The sequence below is a fragment of the Pithys albifrons genome, chromosome 12, assembly GCF_047495875.1.
Source record: "Pithys albifrons albifrons isolate INPA30051 chromosome 12, PitAlb_v1, whole genome shotgun sequence".
Lineage (NCBI taxonomy): Eukaryota > Metazoa > Chordata > Aves > Passeriformes > Thamnophilidae > Pithys > Pithys albifrons.
The window spans coordinates 2233803-2256023 of record NC_092469.1 but is presented as its reverse complement, the minus strand read 5'-3'; the positions used below and the strand labels follow the sequence as shown (position 1 = coordinate 2256023).

The following is a 22221-nucleotide window of genomic DNA, read 5'->3' as shown; positions in this document are numbered from 1 at the left end:
TATGCATGTCTCCTAATTCTTGCTGGGCAATATTGGCCTCTTGGGTGTGCCAGGCAGGCTGTGAGGGCACCGGTGTGGGCAGCACAGTCAGCTGTGTCTCCAGGTAACCCAGCCAGGCTGGGAACGGGGGACAACCCCCTGCTCTTCCCCTGCTGTGCTCTCCCAGGCTGTCTCCTTGCCCTCACTCCTTAGGGGGATTTCATACAAAGGAAAGAATACAAATATCTCGTGTACGGGGCAGAACCTGTGAAAGGAAGGATTAAAGGAGCTTCAAGACAACTGAGAGGGAGAGATGAAGTAAAACACAGAGGTAGCTAGAAAGAAAATCCCAAGGTTGATAATCCAAGGGCTCATGGAAAATAGAAGAACCACAGCAGTGAGGCAGACTCTGGGAGGTCAGAGGAAGGTCCTACGAGAGTTAATACGTGTTAAAGTCCTGTAATAGGGAAAACAGAGCAGACTGTGAGGGACAGGACAGGAGAAGGGCCCAGGCTGGCACAGGTGTCAGGGCACAGGAGGGAACACCAAGCACTTGGATTTCAGCTCCCTGTGGCACACACCAGAGCTGCATTTCAGCTCTCCCTGTGGCACACACACAGAGCTGCATTTCAGCTCTCCCTGTGGCACACACACCAGAGCTGCATTTCAGCTCTCTGTGGCACACACCAGAGCTGCATTTCAGCTCTCCCTGTGGCACACACACGGAGCTGCATTTCAGCTCTCCCTGTGCCACACACACCAGAGCTGCATTTCAGCTCTCCCTGTGCCACACACACCAGAGCTGCATTTCAGCTCTCCCTGTGCCACACACACCAGAGCTGCATTTCAGCTCTCCCTGTGCCACACACACCAGAGCTGCATTTCAGCTCTCCCTGTGCCACACACACCAGAGCTGCATTTCAGCTCTCCCTGTGCCACACACACCAGAGCTGCATTTCAGCTCTCTGTGGCACACACCAGAGCTGCATTTCAGCTCTCCCTGTGGCACACACACGGAGCTGCATTTCAGCTCTCCCTGTGCCACACACACCAGAGCTGCATTTCAGCTCTCCCTGTGCCACACACACCAGAGCTGCATTTCAGCTCTCCCTGTGGCACACACCAGAGCTGCATTTCAGCTCTCCCTGTGGCACACACCAGAGCTGCATTTCAGCTCTCCCTGTGGCACACACCAGAGCTGCATTTCAGCTCTCCCTGTGGCACACACACGGAGCTGCATTTCACTCACCTGGACTTGCCAGGTTTTTTCACAAGTTCTCCTGACTTGTGGTGACACAGAAAGAAAGACAACGTGCCTCCAAAAAGTGATTCAGAGTCAGTAAAGACTAATCATTTACTTGGGAAACGTCACTATTTAGAAACATTTTAAGCGTAATGGTAACACTGGTGGAAGAATTTCCTGGAGGTTTCTGCTGTTGGAAGTGCTGCGGGTGCGGTGTCAGCGCAGGAGCGAAGCAGAGCAGCCCGGGGCTGGGGCTGGAACCCGGGGCTGGGAATGGGGCTGGGGCTCAGGCAGGGACAGTAACCCAGGGCAGGGAGTGGGGCTCAGGGCAGCGAGTGGGGCTCAGGGCAGCGAGTGGGGCTCAGGCAGGGACAGTAACCCAGGGCAGGGAGTGGGGCTCAGGGCAGGGAGTGGGGCTCAGGCAGGGACAGTAACCCAGGGCAGGGAGTGGGGCTCAGGGCAGGGAGTGGAACCCAGGGCAGCGAGTGGGGCTCAGGGCAGCGAGTGGGGCTCAGGGCAGCGAGTGGGGCTCAGGGCAGGGAGTGGGGCTCAGGGCAGGGAGTGGGGCTCAGGGCAGCGAGTGGGGCTCAGGGCAGCGAGTGGGGCTCAGGCAGGGACAGTAACCCAGGGCAGGGAGTGGGGCTCAGGGCAGGGAGTGGGGCTCAGGGCAGGGAGTGGGGCTCAGGGCAGGGACAGTAACCCAGGGCAGGGAGTGGGGCTCAGGGCAGCGAGTGGGGCTCAGGGCAGCGAGTGGGGCTCAGAGCAGGGAGTGGAACCCAGGGCAGGGAGTGGGGCTCAGGGCAGGGAGTGGGGCTCAGGGCAGGGACAGTAACCCAGGGCAGGGAGTGGGGCTCAGGGCAGCGAGTGGGGCTCAGAGCAGGGAGTGGAACCCAGGGCAGGGAGTGGGGCTCAGGGCAGGGAGTGGGGCTCAGGGCAGGGACAGTAACCCAGGGCAGGGAGTGGGGCTCAGGGCAGGGAGTGGGGCTCAGGGCAGGGAGTGGGGCTCAGGGCAGCGAGTGGGGCTCAGGGCAATGCTCAGGGCAGCGCTCGGGCAGGCAGCGCGTGTATCTCAGCGCTGTGCCCAAGACGCGCCGCGGGTGCAGTTCGGGTGTGTCGGCAGCGCCGGCTTTGGCAGCCCCAGAGGTGATGGCAGAGCCCGGCGGTGGCAGAGCCTGGCGGCGGCGGCCGCAGCCCCGGGAGCGGTGACAGTGGCGGTGGCACTGCCGGTCCCCGCTCCGGTGCCGGTGCCCGTGCGGGGCAGGTACGGTCCCGGTCCCGCCCCCGGGCGGGCTCTGCAGGCCCCGCGCTCGGGGCGGCTCTGCCCGCCCTTTCCGCCCAGCGCGGGGGGCGGAGCGGCCGCGGCGGCGGCGCCTGGAGCGGGGCTGCTCTGCGGGACTGGGAGCAGGATCGGGATCTGGAGCGGGACTGGGATCAGGATTAGGACCGGGACCGGGATCGGGATCGGGATCAGGACCGGGCTCCGGGCCGGGGCATCGGGGCCGGGACCGCCCCCGAGCGGCGGGGCGGGCACGGCGGGCAGAGCTGCGGGACAGCGGCCGCGCTGCGGGACAGCGGCCGGGACAGCGCCGGGACATACCGGCCCGCTCGGGGCATCGCAGGGACACCGCCCGGGACACCGTTCCGGGACAGCGCCGGGGACGCGGGCCCCGCTCGGCCCCCTCCTCCCGGCCATGCCGCCCGCGCTGCCCCCGCGCCGCTGCCCCTGCTGAGGCCGCGCCGGGCCGGGCCATGCGGCGATCGCGGCCGTAGCTGAGAGAGCTGCGCTCGGCCGGGCCCTGCGCCCCCCGGCACTGGCACCATGAGGAACGGCGAGGACCTGGAGGGCTTCGACGGCGAGGCGTCCAGCGCCTCCATGATCTCGGCCGCCAGCAGCCCCTACCAGCCCACCACGGAGCCCGTCAGTCACCGCCGCGGGCTGCGCGGCCTCCGCTGCGACCGGGAGTACCTGCGGGGGGCCCTCGGCAGGATGAAGGTGGCAGAGGTGGTGAGTACGGCCCGGGGCGAGGGCCGGGCAGGGACGGGGCAGGGCAGGGGCTCGGCCCGGCAGTGGGTTCGGGGTGCGGAGCCGGGTCCGGGTGTGCCCGCGGGGCATCGAGCGGGCAGCGGAGCCGGGTCCGGGCACGGTGCGGAACCGCAGCGAGCAATCGCAGCAGGCGGTGCTAAACCTGCTCCCACTGCGGAGGGGTGGCCGGAGGCAGCTCCCGGCCCTGCCTGGGTGGAGCTCCCCAGGTGTTGCTCCCCAGGTGCCCTCGGTGGGCGCAGGTTATCCCTGGGATCCACTTGGAGCTCACACAGCACTCGCTGCCCTGCTGCCTGAACAGACTGGAGTTCTCCCTAGTGCAGCGAGGAAAAGGAAAGAAACCTTTAAAGAAAATCCCAGCATGCGTTTTTGTGTGGTGGAGCGAAAGGTGAGCCGTGCTCGTTGGTGTGGGTGGGGCAGCGGAGCCCGTGGGGCCCGAGCGGTGTCGGAGCTCAGGGCGGTGGGTAAGGACACCCCAGTGTTCCAGCAGTTCTCGTGGTGCTGATGCTGAATGTTTGCCTTGCTCAGTGTTTGCCTTGCTAAATGTTTGCCTTCATCTGATCCTCTTTACGAGCCACTTCAATATTAATATTTTTCAAATCAACAAATGTGTTTTTCAGGATATTTGGAAATAGGTGTCTTATGAAAATAGCAGTAAGTTTGAAATAAAGTTTTAAGTAATTTCTTACTTAAGTTCTTACTTAAGTGCTTCAAGTTGTTTTAATTTAAGATGGAGGAGTTCTTTGAGGACTGTGATGTCAGAAACATTTTATTATTTCATATATGTAACTCCAGCGTTTAAAACCACTGCTGGTTAGCACAGAGGTTGCAAAGGTTACACACACAGGTTTCCTGTGAAACACATGGGAAGTGTCCTCACTTAAGCTGTGCCACAAGTTTCTGGGGCACTGTGGAGATGAGCGTGTGGTCATTTTTATGAATGCCCCGTAAAATCCTGGGTTTGGAGGGGTGGTTTGTTTTCCTCTGGTCTCCTCGGTGTGGAGCAGAGTCTGTGGCTGCAGTGAGTGTGTTACCCCAGCACTCAAACAACAGGCACCAGCAGTGCTTGCATTGTGTGTGTTCAGGACTGGAGCCAAAGAATCTGTCAGCACTGTGCAACTTCTACCTGTCTTTGAACTGTGGAAGAACTGACCATGTGGTAGAAATCCTGCAGTGGTGCTGCCTAATACTCTGAAATAATCTGCCCTCAGGATTTTTGTTTCAGTTCCTACTGCTGATCCTTTCTGTAGTACACGAATAACTGTGGCAAGTCATGTTAAAAACGTGTCATTAAAATGAGCAATTACTGATTGTGAGTAAGTGAACCCGTTATTGTAAACTCTGACTTGCTTGAAACAAATTCCAAAGGTACATGGAGTAGACCTCATAAGTTTTTAAGTCATACAAAGAAAGATGAGGGGAAATTCAGAGTGTGGGAGTTCTCTTGTCTCTGGACAAAGATGTTGTTGCTCCCAGTACTTTGTTAGGGGGATGGGGAGTGCAGGGCAGTGTCTTCAGGGCAGCTGGTCATGTTTTGTGCCCTTTCATTAAGAGTGACCTGAGCTATTGCAGGTGGTTCCTGCAGTGTGGACGAGTCCAGAGGGTCAGAAGTTAACAAGAAATTCAGCTGCTGGAGGGAGAGGCCTGTGCACACCTCAGCACACTCTGAGTTTCTGCACAATTGTGCTCAGCAGCTCCATCCAATTCTGGCAATGACTGGTGGAGGAGCCTACTGAGATTTGCAAACCAATGGAAAACTGAGCAGTGCTGGAAAAGAAAGAAGAGGGAGCACATTCCACAGTGTACTAAAGTTGCTTATTTGCCAAGTATAATTATTTTAATTATAATATTTAATAATACCTTTGCAAAAATACTGTGTGGGAACTGAAATGTATCGAAGTCCATTGTGTAGAATTCTGTCTCTTAAAAGCAAGGAGGAACTCCCTTTGCTGCACACACAAAAAAAGGAAAAAAGACAAGTATTGGTTGAGATAAAAGGGCTCTAAATATATTCTAGTAAAAGGAATGTTACAGGAAAGATTACAATGCATGGGCCTCATTTAGCATCAGGATTTGTCTTAAAATACATACTTGATTGGCAGGCAAAAGTATCAGCCCAAGACAAACACTGCAGTTTGTTCTAATCTTGGGTTGAAATGCTTTCCACAAACTGGCCAGTGGTGCTGTGGGTCAGGGATAACCCTTGGACACTGTGGCTTGGATGGCTCGTCCTCCAAGTGCCCCTCTTTGACTGTCAGAAGTGGAAGTAACAAGGAATGGGGAAAGCCCCTCCTCACTGAAGGTGGGAAAATAAGGTGTAGGGCTCTATTATTTTGTTGTAGTTGTCTCTTTATTGATTCAAATAAAGGAGTTGTTGCAAGAGGGAAAGCAGTATGTCATTTTAGGCATATGGAGTAATTTAAATGCTGCTGGAGGGACAATAATTTTAATTCATTTGTTAACATTTCAGCAGAATATGCCCTGAAGTGTCCTTCAGAGGGGCACCACCATAATGGGTCATGATAATGTTTCATGTATAGCATGTGCAGTTTATTTCTGAGCCTTGTTCTGGCTTTCTTTCCCTTGACTCCCAGGAAAGGTTGAACAGCATTCTGGTAGTTGTTTGGATTGGGTGTGCAGGCCAAGAAAACCTGGTGGTTTAGGGCTTCTTACTCCTCTTGGTGGCCAAGCTGAACAGTTCCTGGTGCTCAGCAACAGCCATGTGAGGAGCACTGAGGGAGTGAGGGAAGGGCCCATGTGGAACAGCTTCGTGTTGGACCCATTTCCCTCTTTTTGAAGTGTTGCTGTTGGGTGGGTGAGCTTTTTGGGAAGGAGCTCCTTTTCTGTTCTGCTGAAATAGCTGCGTGTGTGTTTATTGGGGTCTGTGAGGAAACATCTGCTGTGTCTGGGGATGCAGCCTCTTTGAAAACAGCAGTCTGAAGGAGATGGGGAGTGTTGGACCATCCCAGGAGTGCTCAGGGAGGGCCCTCGGGTGGCTCAGACACCTGGTGGGTGTCACTGCACAGGTGGGAAGGGAACAGTGCAAAGGGAAAACGAAGGGGGGAAGACTTAAAGTAGCTTGGAGCTCTCATGTTTGTTTTATGCCTTTTGTTTTGTTTTTATGAGTCTGAACTCCAAACCCAAGTCAGGAGAAGCCAGTACACTTGTGTGCTAACCAAAGGAATGTTTTTCCTGTGGGGAAATTGTGTCAGCTGACTCTGGCATTCAGATGGAGCAGTACCTTGCCCTGTGGAAGGTGTGAGAGAGTAGACAGCTGTCCTTGGAGAGCAGAGCAGGAATGCTCTTTGGAGTTTATTCTTGTTACTCTTTGGCATGAGTTTGTTTCTCATGCTTTTGATGACTTTAATATTTCCCCTGGAGACAGTAATCAAATGGATATCACTGGAACTTTGCTATGAATATCCTCAAATGATTTCTTTTATTTCAGTACTTTTCCCCCATTCCCTTGAATTTCCTAAGGACAGTCTCTCCTTTTCCTGAGTGTTGTTGCTGAAGAAAAGTGTTTACTGTGTGAGGAATAAGGAGAGGCCCGTTGCTGATGCCCAAAAGAGATGGGCTGATTGGCAGGTACCACCTCATTCCTGGGAATAATTCCACTTTAGATGAGACTGCTGCTTTCTTTTGTTTTCCTCTCCTCATCTGAGTTTTCTCTTCAGCTTTTCTGAATGCATTATTATTTTTCCTTGCTTGTTGTAATTCTGCACCTTCAGGGATCTCACTGTCATTCCGGTTGGCTGTAGCCATATTTCCCACTGGGATTGCCATGGGGAGTCGTGCCTGCCTGGTCCCTGCTGCCCAGTTTCCCTGGGAGCTGTGGCTCTGGGGGCTGTTCCTCAGGACAAGGGGAGTTTGGAGGGAACCAGGATCCTGTAGGGAGCCCTTTGCTTCTCACCTTTGCACAGACACTTGGTTTAAAGTGACAGACACCACTCTGACAGCTGGGCCAGCTGATGTGAAAGGTTGTGCCAGGCCAGTTCTTGCAGGGCTGATAGGAATGGTTTGATTGGAGCAGTAGCATCCCAGAGTGCATCCTGGTGGAAGCAGCAAGAGACAGAAAACCCATAGCCTGTGCTGGGCTGGAAAGGAGATGGATGGCATTTGTGGTAGTTAGTGATGGCTGCTGGGGCTCAGACACTGTTCTCTTCAAATGTTTGTTCCAAATGCTGCAAAAATCCATCAGAGATTCCTCCTAAAGAAGATAATACTCAGCCTGGGAGGTCTCTGGGCTGTGAGTGCCCTGGGAAGTGTCACTGTGTGCTCGTTCCCCTCCTGTGCCTATGGCATGGGATACTGCCTGTCAGGGAGGCAGGATCTGCAGCTCACTGAAATCTGCTGGGAATAACAGTTCATGTGTTCACAATTTTTGGAATAAAAAGTTCCATCTTCATTGGTGGAGAGTGGCTGAACGTTGGAAAAAGTTGATTTGTGGCTTGCTGTCAATACACATTTCCAGATCCAGAGGTTGGTTTTGAGGCCAGCCCTGCAGTAAAACTCTCTGCTCTCAGGCTCTGTTGCAATGAAGAAACCAAAATTCAAAAGCCAGGATTACATGCCTACATGGGTAATAAGACTATTGAGAATTCTCATTGTTAATTATATGAGAAAATTAGAGTAATAACATTTATGTTCCAAGGAGTAAGCTAATTGCTAACTGGTAGATCCTGGTTGAAAGCTGTTATGAGGTGTTCAGAAATCTCATATTTAATTATTGCTGCCTTCTGGTGCCTTCAGCTCAGCATCTCAATCTTGTCACTTGTGGAGGGGAGGATTAGAGGGATCCCCCAACCTCCCACCCGTGTCTGATGTGTCACATCTGAGGGCATGTCTGACTGCCCTGCTCCTTTCCCATGGAGTGCTCCCCCTGAGTGGGGAATGGAGCAGGGAGCTGGCATTCTGCAAGTCAGAGTTACCAGCTGGCCTCTGAATCAGTGGGGATAAACTGAGTTGCTTTTGCACTGGTTGTTGTGAAGTTTGGGTTTGTGTGAGGGGGGAGTTAACTGAGCTGGGTGAGGGGGGAGTTAACTGAGCTGGGTGAGGGGGGAGTTAACTGAGCTGGGTGAGGGGGGAGTTAACTGAGCTGGGTGAGGGGGGAGTTAACTGGGCTGGGTGAGGGGGGAGTTAACTGGGCTGGGTGAGGGGGGAGTTAACTGAGCTGGGTGAGGGGGGAGTTAACTGAGCTGGGTGAGGGGGGAGTTAACTGAGCTGGGTGAGGGGGCAGTTAACTGGGCTGGGTGAGGGGGCAGTTAACTGGGCTGGGTGAGGGGGCAGTTAACTGGGCTGGGTGAGGGGGGAGTTAACTGAGCTGTGGTTTGTGTGAGGGGGGAGTTAACTGAGCTGTGGTTTGTGTGAGGGGGGAGTTAACTGGGCTGGGTGAGGGGGGAGTTAACTGAGCTGGGTGAGGGGGGAGTTAACTGAGCTGTGGTTTGTGTGAGTGGGGAGTTAACTCTGCTGGGAGTCAGTGTGTGTGTAATGGGGCAGCAGGTGCCGGTCTGTGCATGGTCAGGCAGGCTGTGGGGCCTGGTGTGGAGCCCCAGTGGGAGGCAGAGCAGTGCAGGACCTGTCCAGTCTCTCCAGGGCAGCTTTGGGCCCCAGGCAGCCCTGCACCTGCCCTTCCAATCCAAGGGGATAGTTCCACCTTGGAGTTACCTTTGGTCCATCTCAGTGGTATCTGTAGCTGCCTGTCTGGAAGGTGTTGAGTATGACAGCAGGTACTGGGGATCTTTGGCATTTGGCCTTAGAAAAGGGCTGTTCTATTTTGTATTAGAAAGATCAAATTTGTAATGCACAAATATATTTATAAAGCCTCTTGATCTCTTCAGTGTCTCTGAAACTCCTGATTTCCCTTCAGAAAGATTTGCCTTTAAAGGTTGTGGATCTGCATTGCTGTGTGGTGATATTTCTGTCCTGACATTTGCCATGGAAGAATGATGAGAACTCTGTTTGGCTTTGCTTTTCATTGTTTCTGTGTACAGCTAAAGAAACAGCTGTGGTTGTCTTCCCACAGGAAGGTGAATAAGCTTTGGTTTTGTTTGTGGTGTCTCCTGACTACCCTCTGGCCATGGGCTGGTGTCCTACTGTCAATAAATGCCTGGTAGAAAATTCTAAGATAGTGGATAGTTTTAAATTCTCCTTTCAGATGAGATTTTTATATTTTCTATACAAAGCATGCTGTGTTTTTTTCCTCCCATTACTCACCAGTGTAATAGTAATAGACGCACTACACTAGTCTAGTTCTGATGGCATCAGTATTTGGAATCTCCCTTCATTGCTTGTAATCTTTCTGGTAATGCCCTCTGTTGATGAGGCTCCCCAGTGATTTAATCATCATCTTGAGAAAGGAAGACAAGAACTAGACATTTAAGAGGTTGTGTTTTTTCTTGTAACATGACTAGTGTAGGAGGAATCTGTGACTTCTGGTGAGAGTTAATGCACAGTTTCTGCACACTGTTCCATAGCAGTCATCCTGCCTTCCTTCTGGACCTCAAGAGTTAATTTTGTACTGAAATTCTGTATCCAAACAGAACGAGGTGCACTCTGGAGTGATCTTAGCAGTGGGTCAGCTGCTGTTCCTCTGTAGCAAGAGAAGTAGCTGCATTAAAAAAATGCATTCTGATTTAAAACAAAAGTCACCTAATTCTCATGTAGTCATTTGCTTCCAAAACATGGAAATAATGTTTACATTTCTCTGGAACTTGGACCATCAGCTCCAGGGTAGGGTTAGGAGGGAAGCAAGGGCTGGGTAACATCAACCTGTTGTAGAATAGGTGTAAGAAGGTACAACCATGAGCAGGGGAAAGGTGGGTCAGAAATATGACTGACTGTGGGCAAAGAGGTCTTGGAGCTGGTGTAGCCTGAGGAGTCCCCAGTGGGTGAGGTGGGCAGGGAAACTTCTGCTCTGATCTCACTGAGTGCAAATTAAATGGGAACTGTAACTCAGAGGATCAGGCTTCTGACTGTGTCTAATGAAGTGTAATTAAGGCTCTGGTGTGTAATGCCTTAGCCTGGGGAAGAATATGGTGCGTTTGCACCCAGACAAATGTTTCAGTATGATCTGCAAGTTAAGCTTTTTTTAATACGTAACTTGATACTCAGGTGTTGATGCTTGACAGGTCTTTACATTTTCTGCAGTTTGTGTGTACGTTCTCAGAGTGTTCAGGGTGCAGGTGGGCTGGTCCTGTCTGTGCCCGTGTCCCTCCTTGCAGAGCAGGGAGAGCCCCTGGCCCGTGCCCTGGGCTGTGCCTGGAGCTGCACATGGAGCTGCTGGGGCAGCACTGAGGCCAAACGGGGCTGTTCTCACTGCTGTGAGGGATGCAGCACTGCTCAGAACAGGTCTGGCAGGTTTTTTCCAAATCACTTTATGAATCCACTACAACCATTTCCATATTAGGAATTTTCTGGACTTTCATACTTTTAAACTGAAGTGCTCATGCAAGAGAGCAGCGAGTGTGGTTGTGAATATTATGACATGCTGAAGCTCTGCAAGTCTTTCATAACGTGGAGTAACTTCTGTCTTAGGAAATTACTGTCATGCCTCTTGAATATTGTGAATAAATGTAGTTGTTTAATCGCATGCTCTTCTAAAAGTAATTGTTGCATTTAGAAACTTTTTATCTAATGCAGATGAAGCCTTCATTAAACATCGTGATACTTAAATGTTGTGTGATGTTCTGGCTTAGTAACATTTTTAAGTTATTTTGGAAAAGGTGCCATCCAACAATTCCTGGCTGTGTCCAGAGCCCTTGGGTGCTCCATCCCACAGTTCTGACTGTATCCAGAGCCCTTGGGTGCCCCATCCCTCAGTTCCTGGGGCTGTGTCCAGAGCCCTTGGGTGCCCCATCCCTCAGTTCCTGGGGCTGTGTCCAGAGCCCTTGGGTGCTCCATCCCACAGTTCTGGCTGTATCCAGAGCCCTTGGGTGCCCCATCCCTCAGTTCCTGGGGCTGTGTCCAGAGCCCTTGGGTGCTCCATCCCACAGTTCTGGCTGTATCCAGAGCCCTTGGGTGCCCCATCCCTCAGTTCCTGGGGCTGTATCCAGAGCCCTTGGGATGCCCATCCCGCAGTTCTGGCTGTATCCAGAGCCCTTGGGTGCCCCATCCCTCAGTTCCTGGGGCTGTATCCAGAGCCCTTGGGATGCCCATACCGCAGTTCTGGCTGTATCCAGAGCCCTTGGGTGCCCCATCCCTCAGTTCCTCTCTGTATCCAGAGCCCTTGGGGTGCCCATCCCGCGGTTCCTGGGGCTGTGTCCAGAGCCCTTGGGATGCCCATCCCGCAGTTCCTGGGGCTGTATCCAGAGCCCTTGGGATGCCCATCCCTCAGTTCGTGGGGCTGTATCCAGAGCCCTTGGGTGCCCCATCCCTCAGTTCCTCTCTGTATCCAGAGCCCTTGGGGTGCCCATCCCGCGGTTCCTGGGGCTGTATTCAGAGCCCTTGGGATGCCCATCCCTCAGTTCGTGGGGCTGTATCCAGAGCCCTTGGGTGCCCCATCCCTCAGTTCCTGGGGCTGTATCCAGAGCCCTTGGGGTGCCCATCCCGCGGTTCCTGGGGCTGTATCCAGAGCCCTTGGGATGCCCATCCCTCAGTTCCTGGGGCTGTATCCAGAGCCCTTGGGGTGCCCATCCCGCAGTTCCGGGGCTGTGCAGTGGGCAGGGCTGGGGAGGTGCGGGCAGAGCCCCCTGTGCTGTTCCAGCGTTTCCCAGCCCCTGTGCCTGGTGTGTGGCTGCAGGCAGGGCTGCACTGGATTGTCAAGCCCTGAGGGGTGGATTTGCAGGGAGGTTAGTGGGCTCCTTTCCCTGGTGTTGGTCCCTGCCGTGTCCCCTCTGGGCAGAGCACACCGGGCTGCAGTTCCACAGTCCCGGCACAGCTGGCACGGCCCCTCCAGGGCCTGGCCCACATCTCTTGTTTCAATGTGCTGTTTCACCAGCATGTCCAGACTCTTTTTGCCTTTTAAGGCCTGGCATCCAAGGGGGCCTTGGGATTGCAATCTTGGGATTGCAAGGACATTTTGCACCATTTCCTTCCAACAAAAACCAAAAAACTTGAATGGATTCCTTGGACTACTTTAAGTTCTGGATTGTTTTCTCATTAAAATTCCTTTCTTGTTTTAGTATTTGTGGGATGTTTGATGTTTACTCATAATTGGGATTGAATGGGGTTTTAAAGGATACAGACTGATTCTGATAGTGTCAAAATACAGCTTTTAGTTTTAAAATGAGCCAAACAGGGTTTTTAAACTAGAGGAGGCTGTGTAGATCAAGTATTTGTATGAGTACACCTCTACTTCCTAAAGCTAAAACAGTGATTGATTTATCTGAGTGTTTGTTACCAGATTTTCAGTGCTGTGTTGTAACATTGTTTCTGGCTGTGAACGTGAATGGGAACCCGCAGCCAGATCCAAAGTGTTGATTCTTGAGTAGAGAATTCTCATGAATGAAGCAATAGCATTTTTTTTACTTTAAGAATCACACAAACACACTCTCAGTAACTTGGGGTGTTCCAGCAGAGAGCACGTGTGTGTCACACAGAACACGTGTGTGCAGCCTCAAAGCAGAAATAGAGTAACTCTATGTACCCCTTTTGTTTAAATAGCAAAGATATGATGGGTTATGAGTTCTTACAACTTGATTTAGTAGCAGATGGCAGGAAAAGGACTGCAGAGGACACTTGATGCTTGCTGGGAGGGTGAGGATGGAAAGTTGGATGACTGAGAGGCCCGTCCTGGACATGAGACCCCACACAGCAGTCACCAGCCAGCTCCCAAATGCTGGTACAGACCTGCTGACTGCAGTGCCTTCACTGACACTGCCTGTCAGATCAGTCTGTAAGAGTAACAAGAATTACCTTAATTAGCTTTATTGCCCATCTTGTTGCCTGCAGTCAGTCTTTACTCTGTGTTCCTGTTGTGCTGGACTGGCAGCAGAGGGGACTAATGGCAAAGTGTTTTATTCTCCCTTCTGACCCCACTGCTTGCACTGGCCGGGGCTGAGGGAGATGCAGAGAACCAAATGTACACAAAATTGTATTCAGTGCAGCACCAATTCATGATGGGTTTTTTCCCCTATTTCTACCTATCTTGTCTGAGAACACAATCTGCAAATGCTAATCTGATTGTGATAGAATTGGACTTGAAGAAACCTGGCCGGGTTGTCTTGCTGTTTAGGATTGCACTCGTGTGTTCTGTGCACTGCGGTTTGTGCCAGCACAGCAGAGCACTCCCTGTGCTCACTGTGTGCCCTTTGGGAGCTGCTGCCCTGAGGAACCTGCTGTGTCTCCACAGGCAGCACCATCAGGCACAGGAGCTTGTGGGGTTTGGGGATTAGGGAGGGCTGTGCCTGCAGGTGGCTGTGAAAACCAGTGTCAGACAAGGGATGGGAAAGTTGAGCTTCAAATATCAGGGTGTGCTGAAAAGGGTGGGAAGAACCACCTGCCTCCTAAAGTGCTCTGTTTGATGGCCACTCACTGTAGCCATTGGCACAACACAGTGTCCTGTACATACAGAATAAACCTTTCCATTTGTGAGTTCTTCATTTCATGGTTGCTTGGGAATGGAGTGATTAATACAGCTTATGAATGGGAAAGTTAGAAATGTGGGATGCTGCATGTTGGGGCTCTGTTCATTAGTGTCTGGAAGAACCTGCTGCTCATGGAAGGATTTTGATTTATGCTACCCATGAATTGTAGTTTCTGGGGATGGAGGCACAGGTTCCTGTGGAGGGGGGTCAGTGGGAGAAACCAGGTTTGGTTTGCATGTTTTGCTTGCCTTTGTTTAAAGTGTCGCTCTGTATGGTCTTCAAATGAGCCTTCCTGTAGGATGGGCTTGCTAAAAGCTGTTGGGCTTTAGTTTGTGGGACAGGGGGCATGTGGCATTCTTCTTATGTCTAATATGGAAGATATGTTTGAATCTCATTCAAGATTCTGTGAGGAAATGTCATGTGTCTCAACCAAATTCCTCCTTGCAGTGTGCCTTGGCTTCAGATTCTGTTCTGTGGTTCTTCTGGTCATCTGCTTGTTGGCTAAAAACTGAAATACACAGAAATCAGAGTGAGAGTTTGTTTGGATTTTGTTTGTTGGGGTTTTTTTTCCCCTTAGGAAGAGCCCTGTTTTTCTGTAAAAACCTTCTATGTGTTTGATGAGATTTGAAGTGGAATTGCTCTTACATTTATCTAGCAGATAAGGGTGTCTGTTGTGTCAGTGTGTCCAAGCAGTGAGTGAAACCCTGTGCGAGTGCAGAGTTGGCAGGAAATAAGTCACCACCTCGTGTCTGGCCTTTTTTTTGCTCTGGATTCTGTGATTAAGCTCAGTTTTAAAACTGATGCATTTCCGTTTCAGCCAGTTGAGAATCTCTTCTGTTCACTTCAGTTCAGTCCAGCTAATTATTTTGGTTTTTGGAGTAAGTGTTAGTTTTGGTTTCCTTAATGTCTCAAAACAACTGTCACTGCACTGTGAGCTCTGAATGTTGATTCCCCTCATTCTTAAATCTGACCCTTTCTCCTGATACACCCCCAAAATGTTTCTGTGCTCAGTGCTGTGTCCTGTATTTAGAACTGGTCTTCTGCCCAAATGGAGAAGGGGAAGTAGCAGTAGCTGAGCCTTTCAAGGATTGCAGAGCACTGCAGGAGGCAGCTGAAGCTCGGCTGAGTTAGTAAAGATGGCACCGTATTTCATGTGCTGGTCTCGCCACGTTCCAGCCCACAGAGAACCCAGAACCAGGGCAAACTTTGCGGCTCCCTGTGAGACTGGAGGGGTGAGGAGACCTGGAATTCCAACTCTGTGCTGTTCTGCCCTCCCCACTAAACCCAGACCAGGGCTGGGTTGGGAGGCCTGGCTGAATTTCCCTGGGTTTGTTTAGTGTTTTATTTGTGCCATTAGAGGACAATCTGGTTTATCCAGGGTGCTGAATCACGGCTGGTGCCTTCCCTCTCTGGGAAGCATTGTTTCCCTGAACTTTCTGTCTTGTAAGAAAAGTTTAATGCTCCTGTGTGATTTAGGGCTCCTTGCAGCCTTGTTACCAGAGTCAGTAACACATTTCATTTAGTCCTGAGGATGCAGACCGGGAGCAGGCTGGAAATCAGCCCTTCTCCTGCTCAGGGAAAGGCTGGTTTCCTGCTGGAGGAGCAGCCTGGGCTTGGGTCGTGTGATCCCAGATATTCCTGTCTGTGCCAGCTGGTTTGGATGTGGGAATGCATGTGCTTTGCAAGGAATGAGACCCACTCGGTTTCAGGCATAATGTTGGGACTGCTGGGCCAAGTAAATGAGAGCAATAAATCCAAATTTTAATTCAAGAAAGCTCAATGTCTTCAGATACTTTAAGTGGTGTAAAAGCAATATATTTCTTCTGTATTTTCTGCGTGTGTGTTGTGCTGTGCCATTAATTTAAACAGTCTGGATGTAAAAATGTTTTGGTAGTGTGACATTCTTCCTAAAATTCTGTGGGTGTTTTTCAGGCAGAAAAAATGCTGACCGTTTTGTGGGGTTTTGGAAATCATGCCTAATTATGTCATTTAACCACACAATAAGGCTTTCTCTGGTAATGTTTTAGATAAACAGGAAAGCTCATTTTTTCAGTTGGTTTTCATTGCAGAACTGTCTTTTTTACTTTTAGTGCAAAGTTGTTTGATTATTTTCTTCAAAAATGCAGCACAACATGCTCTGACAGGAAAAATACACCGTTAGCAGCCTCCTGAAAGCTCCTTTTCAGCGTTGGTGCCTGTCCCAGCACATTTGCTCCTTTGGGGAAATGCAGTGTTTTCTGTCTGCTGTGCCTGCCTTGCCAAGAAAGTGCTGCAAATATGAGCCATTTGCATAGCCCCGAGGCAGATGATTTCTTCATTAAGGGCCCTTCTCCAGGGCAGTTTGCAGGAAAGCTGAGATGGATATACAGCAATGGTGGGAGGCTGATGTGGCTCACTGGGAGGACATTGGAGCCAGTGCAGAGGCTCCTTCAGGAATTCCATGGCCCCAGACTGGGGTCTGTTCCTCCCCTTCCCTGGGAACGAGCAGCGCTGGGGGCTCAGTGCCAGACCTTGCACTGTACCTGAGCTACCCTGGAGTGCTGAACATCCCAAACAACAACTCTGGGGGAGAGTTTCCCAGTTTATTCAGGGCTAAAAGCACAGAAAGTCATTATTGAGAAATGCACCTCATCCTTAATCCTCTTCTTGGAGGTTTTCCCTCCTGTCTGTTGTTCTGTGGCAGTGGGAGGTGGGCACGGTGGGCAGGGCTGAGCTGTGGCACAGCTGAGGCTGCACTGCACACACCTGGGCACACCCACCCCCTGCTCAGCTTACCCTCTGCTCACCTCAGTCTTCTTGATCCTGCTTTGGGACCAGGCTCCTGCATCTCTGTTCAAGAAGGTGACACTGCAGGGAGCCCAGGGTGCCTCTGTGTGTGCCTGAGCACCCAGTGCAGTCAGCAGATGTTTCCTTTGGGACAAAATCGTGTTTTAATGCAATATCCACTGTAGTTACTTCAAGAAGAGTGGAAGCAACTGTTAAGAAACACAAAAACAGTAATAAAAGCGTGCTCCACAAATCCTAGGGTGTTGGGGCAATTAGGGTGGAATAGGAAACTCTCCAAAGTACTCAGTGCAGAGAAACACTGATGAAAAGGTTTGTTTCATCCACCAGAGGAAACTTTCCCTCTGGCCTCGCCGGAGAAAGCTGTAGCTGTGTTATTTGGGGGGAGAGCAGTAATTCATGTAAGAGGAGATCTCCACCACATTCAACTTCTCATTTTTCCTTGGGAAACCGACCTTGAAACTTCTGCTTGTGGAAAAACTTGTCAAATCTCATCACCCTAAACTATGAAAAGATGAGTGATTTGAAAGTGGGGGGGAGTTCTGCTGCCTTGGACAAGTGTCAGCGTTTTGTTGGCTGAGCCCTGTGCTCTGACAGGAGGCAGTTGCTTTGGTTTTCTGGTTTTTTTCAGCTGGTGTTGGAACTGCAGTTGGAGGCAGGGGCAGGATCCTGTGTCCTGGTTTCCGGAGTGTTGCAAAGCCAGAGCAAGGCTTTGGCAGCTGGGCAGGGCAGGGCTCCCTCTCTGCAGCTTCGTGCCCCAGTGCCCCGGGAAGTGCCCCCCTCGGTCTGCCCTCCCTCTTCCCCGGAGTGTGTGTGTCACCCACGGGGTGTGGCAGGGCACCAGTTTGACCCTGGGGGGGTGTGTGGCAGAGGGAAGAGCGGAGGAAGTTCTGGAGAAGTGACTTTTTAGGTCCCTGAGCCTTGGTCAGGTGTGAGCTGTGTGTAGGTGAGGCCATGCAGGGGTGGGTGGTCAGACAGGGAGTGGAGACAAACACAGGTGAGAAGGGTGTTTCCACTCCAGTTACAGAGCTCTGAGACAGAACGGGAGAAAATGGGCACTAAACATGCCCTGGAGCCCCAGCAGGTGGGGAGGGGGAGCTGAGCCCGAGCCCTGGTGTGGCTGCACTGGGGGACACTGGGGGGCACTGGGACACACTGGGAGGCACTGGGACACTGAAGAGCACTGAGGGGTACTGGGGGGCACTGGGACACTCCAGGACACTGGGGAGTAAGGGGTGCTCTGGGTGCCAGAGCTGTGCTAATTCTCTGCCTCACTGATGCACCCTGTCTCATTAATGACTTGTTTCATAAATTTACAAATGCAGAGAAAACAAATGTTAACACATTCGGGTTTTTATTTTGTTTGATGAACTTGATCAGTGGATGAGCCGAAGCCCTTGAGGAGCTGCTTTGGCTCATGTTGCACATTTCCTCAACTCCTGCAAGTGTTGCAGCTCTCTGAGTAAGTCAGGGCTTTGCAGAGTCAACCCCATGTACTTCACTTTCATTTTATATGTTCAGAGTAGTTTGCTTTTTTATTAAAAGCAAAATTAGGTTTGTCTCTCAGGGAATGGCCAGTGAAAGTGGAACTGGTGTGTTTTTATGCAGATTCACTTTACTTGTAGTTAATTGGAAGGATGTTGCTGGCAAGTTTATAAAATGTAGGAGAACAAGAGTATCCCGATGTTTCAAAGATAAAGTACTTTGTATTCAAGACTAAGATTTTTCTTGTGATTAGGGACAGGGAAGTGTCTGTGGGAGGGTACCTTTTTTCTGGTGTAGTGGTTAATTTGGATTTCCTTTTTTTGTCATAGCTTTGCTGTGAGAACCTTAATGGGCTGGTGACAGAAAGGTATTAACCTGTAGCACTGGCTGGCTGGGGAGTCTGTGAGAGGGGTGAGGTGTATTTTTATTGCAAGCAAAGTAGCAGCACATTTGGTTGGAATGTTACTGGAAGCCCCGGAGTGTCATCAGTAAATCGTGTGTGTGGCAGAGCTGTCCCTGCCCTGCGCCCAGCCAGGGGGACATGGGCACTCCAGGGAACTCTCCCACTGGGAGCCGGTGCCTGTGCATGTTGTGGGGCTGGGATGGGTGTCCCTCAGGCACTGGAGCAGCTGAGGTTCCCTCCCAGCCCCTGCTGGACGGTCCGTGGATCCCAGAGCACTGTGCCCGCTGCTGCTGCTGCTGCTGCTGCTGCTGCAGTTACCGAACTTGGCACGTCTTTGTTTGCTTTTGGACTGGACTGGGTTCAGTCAAACCAAAGTGTACACAACCAACACTTTCTCTCATGAGGGTGTGTCACAGGTGAGTGTGTTTTATAGTTTCTTTAGGGATAAAATGAACTCTTAAGGTAGAATTGCTCTGGAGTTCATTAATTCTGAGTTTGGGAATATGTAAATATCACGATTATTGAGTTCATTGCTCCAAGAGCCTCCTCAGTGCATAATTAATTTCTAATGCTGGATGCAAGAAAGCCTTTGATCTTCCCTGAGCTCTGACAGCAGGGTGGGTGTGTTGGCTTGAGGAGGCAACGCTGTCTGGAGTGGAGAGGAGTCAGGGTGGGATTCCTCCCAGCAGCACCCCAGGGATGCACAGGCCAGAACAGCGACTGCTGTGCCAGGGATGTGACTCCCTCAGCCTCATGTTGGTGGCACAAATCAGGGCTGTTCATGTTTGCAGAAAATGAGCTGCTGTTGTCTGGGCTTGTCCTACAGTATTTCTAGGGAATATTGCAGAACAGCTTTTTTTTAAAGAGTAAAACAAGTGTCAGATCAGAAAGAGTGGCAAGAAAAATAAAGACTTTATTATATTGAAACATCTAAAAGTTTTACTGGCTAATATGTAGCATTAATGCAGGATATCAGTCCTGCTTGGAACAGCTAAGATTGTGTTTTAAAGCTTTTTTTAGTGTCATTTTCAGTTATGAGCTTGTGCTCCCAGCCAAGGTGAACCTCCTGCCAGGCCAGTGCTTTAAAATCAGGCTCTGCTCTGGACAGGAGGGTTTTGGTGTGTGTGTCATTGCTGAAATTACAGTTTGACTTTGATTCTGCTGCTCTGAATATTCCATTTCACTGCATGATCTTTCTTTTTCTCTGACACTATTCAGTCAAAGATAAAATCTGCACTATTTAGTCACTGGGTGCCTGCTCAGAGTTTGTTTGGTGTGACTTGCCCTGCTCTGTGAGCTGGCAGAAATCAGAGTGGGGTGTGCTCTGCATTCCCTTGTGCCAAGGGAACTGTGGGAGACTTTCCAACAAGTGTGAGGTTTGCTATTAAAATAGTTTTGCTTTGTTTGAATCCATTTTTAAACTTAATTTGCTACTGTATTCTGAAATGGCAAATAAAGCATGAGAGATATGCTTTAATTAGAATTGCTGCTGATGTTGGTGACAAAAATTGTAGCTTTTTAAAAACCCTTAATTTTGTTAGTTTTGTTGTAGGGAGTAAAGACAAACTAAGGATGAAGCATAAAAAGTGCTAGAAGGAAGTGTAGGACATTGAGACTGGCCAAGAAGGATTTAGCAGAATATGATTTTTATTAGGGTTTTTATCAATCTTTTCAACTTTTATTTGGGCAAAACATTTAAATTATGAAATATTTAGCTCTGAGGAAACCTCCTCCCTCCATTTCTCACCCTCAGTCTGAAGTGACTTCTGCATTCTCAGAATGTTGTGGCAGAGCAAGAAGAGAATTCTTTCTGAAAAATGTAAGTGGGTGGGTTGGGGTGGTTGTCCTGAAAACCAGAGCAGAACAGTCTTAAGGCCTTCCTTGCTTGCCCTGGGAAATTAAAAGTAACCCAACCAACACACCAAGGCCACCCCTGGCTGTGTTTGTGTCTTGCCGGTTGTGTTTGAGGAGGACTTGGAGTGATCCAGCCTGGCTGGGTGGGGTTTGTGCTCTGGCAGCTCAGTGGGGTCTGATGGGGTCTGTGAGCTCTCAATGCCACCTCAGACTGAGCTTTCACTTTTAGTTAGTTTAGTTTTGCCCACTGAAACCCAAAAGTGTCAGACTTTTGAGGTCCAGTGAGGTGCAGTGTTTTATCCTAAAGGGTGAGTGAAACCCTCCTCTTGTCGGGTCTGTTGTGTCAGCTCTGCCAAGACACCCTGACCTGAGTGTCCCTGACCATTGTCCCAGGTACAGGGCTGGGTTTGCAGCCCCAGGGAGTTCTCCTTCCTCCATGAGCTCCTTGTTTCACTGTTGTGTAGGGGAATGGTAGAATATGTTTCCATAGGAAATGCAGCATCCTCATGATGACATGTGAAAAAGGCAGGCATTTTTGGAGTCTGGGAGAGATCCTGAGTCTGTTTTGCTTGGAAGTGATTTAGAGCTCAATTGGTTGTGGATTTCAGCAATGTCTTTATGAAATGTCTTTCACAATCGTATGACATTAATGGTATGTAATTGTGCTTGAGCTTGGACAAATGCATTCCATCTTCTGGTTTGGGAATAGCATATCATGAGTGAAAAAGAAATAAAGTGTTATTTGTGTGGTGAGCCCTTGGCCTGAAGGGGTTTCATGCTTTTGATGTTGGACTCCTTGTAATTTTGCTAAAATGCATTTTTTGAACCAGACAAATCCAGAAAGTTGTGCATTAATTTGCTTTTGTCTCTGCTCCTTAGAAAGTGCCCTGTTGCAAACTAAAATCACACATTCCTGAGTGTAAACCAATCATGTTCCCAGTGGAAATTTCAGGAATGCTTGTGGCTACTTTCAAAATGTGGAAATCTATTTATTCCCCCCCTTGTTTTTCTGGCCAGGTTTTGGCTCTGGCTGCCTTCATCTGCATCGAGACCATCATGGAGTGCTCCCCCTGCGAGGGCCTTTATTTCTTCGAGTTCGTGAGCTGCAGTGCCCTGGTGGTGACTGGGGCTCTCCTGCTTTTGTTCAGCCTCAACCTTCACACGAGGATACCACAGATCAACTGGAACCTTACTGTAAGTTCCTGCACTTCACTCTGGTAAAAACAGCTGCAAATCTGGCTCAAGTTTGGTCTTTGAACTTTACTTTCTCCTGTCGTTTAAGGTCGTGTACAAGTGCTCTCTATGCTGAGTACAGTCTGCATTTTACTTACATTTATTTTGAATGGCAAGAGCAGAATGAGCTTTGAAATGTAGCAAGATTAATCTACACTTAGTAGAACTAAAATTGTCTTCTGGTAGATCCTTTTTGGGAGAAAAACCTCCTGCTAATGCCAGAGTTACTCCGTGTGGTTATTTGGCTTTGGCAGATGCTCTGCTTGCAGTATCCTCTTGTTCTCTCTTCACCTGGGGGGTTTATATACTGGGACAAATGTGCTGTGTGTATTTTCTTACACAGATTAATGCACTTGTTGGGCATTTGTGTAGAAAATTCTGTACTCTCTGTGAGAATCAGGTGTTTTGAATTGCTCACAGAGCTCTTGAACAGTGACTGGCAGTGTGTTCTCAGATGGAGGAGTGGAGGGGGAGAGCTGCTGGCAGGGCACATTCCTTGGGTACAAGTTTTCATGCTGTGTTAGGAGTCAAACTTTAGGTTGGGTTGCATAAACACAGGTCACAAAATCAACATCTTAAGTCCCTCTAGCACAGGATCTGTCAGCTTCAGGGACAATATTTATATCAATTCCTTTGGACAGTATAATACAGTTGTGCCAATGTTCTGTTTTAC

The 22221-nt window shown here is 50.2% G+C and overlaps 1 protein-coding gene across 2 annotated transcripts in view; it reads left to right on the top strand.

The window, feature by feature from the left end:
• The first annotated feature begins 2568 nt into the window (after positions 1-2568).
• The window catches only part of CMTM4 (CKLF like MARVEL transmembrane domain containing 4), a 40072-nt gene continuing 20419 nt past the window's right edge, over positions 2569-22221 (top strand). For both annotated transcript variants that reach the window (XM_071567202.1, XM_071567201.1), the window contains exons 1-2: positions 2569-3227; positions 21333-21509. In XM_071567202.1, coding sequence (XP_071423303.1) covers positions 3042-3227; positions 21333-21509 — 363 coding nt within the window. In that variant the 5' untranslated portion in view covers positions 2569-3041. The remainder of the gene's footprint in view (positions 3228-21332; positions 21510-22221) is intronic.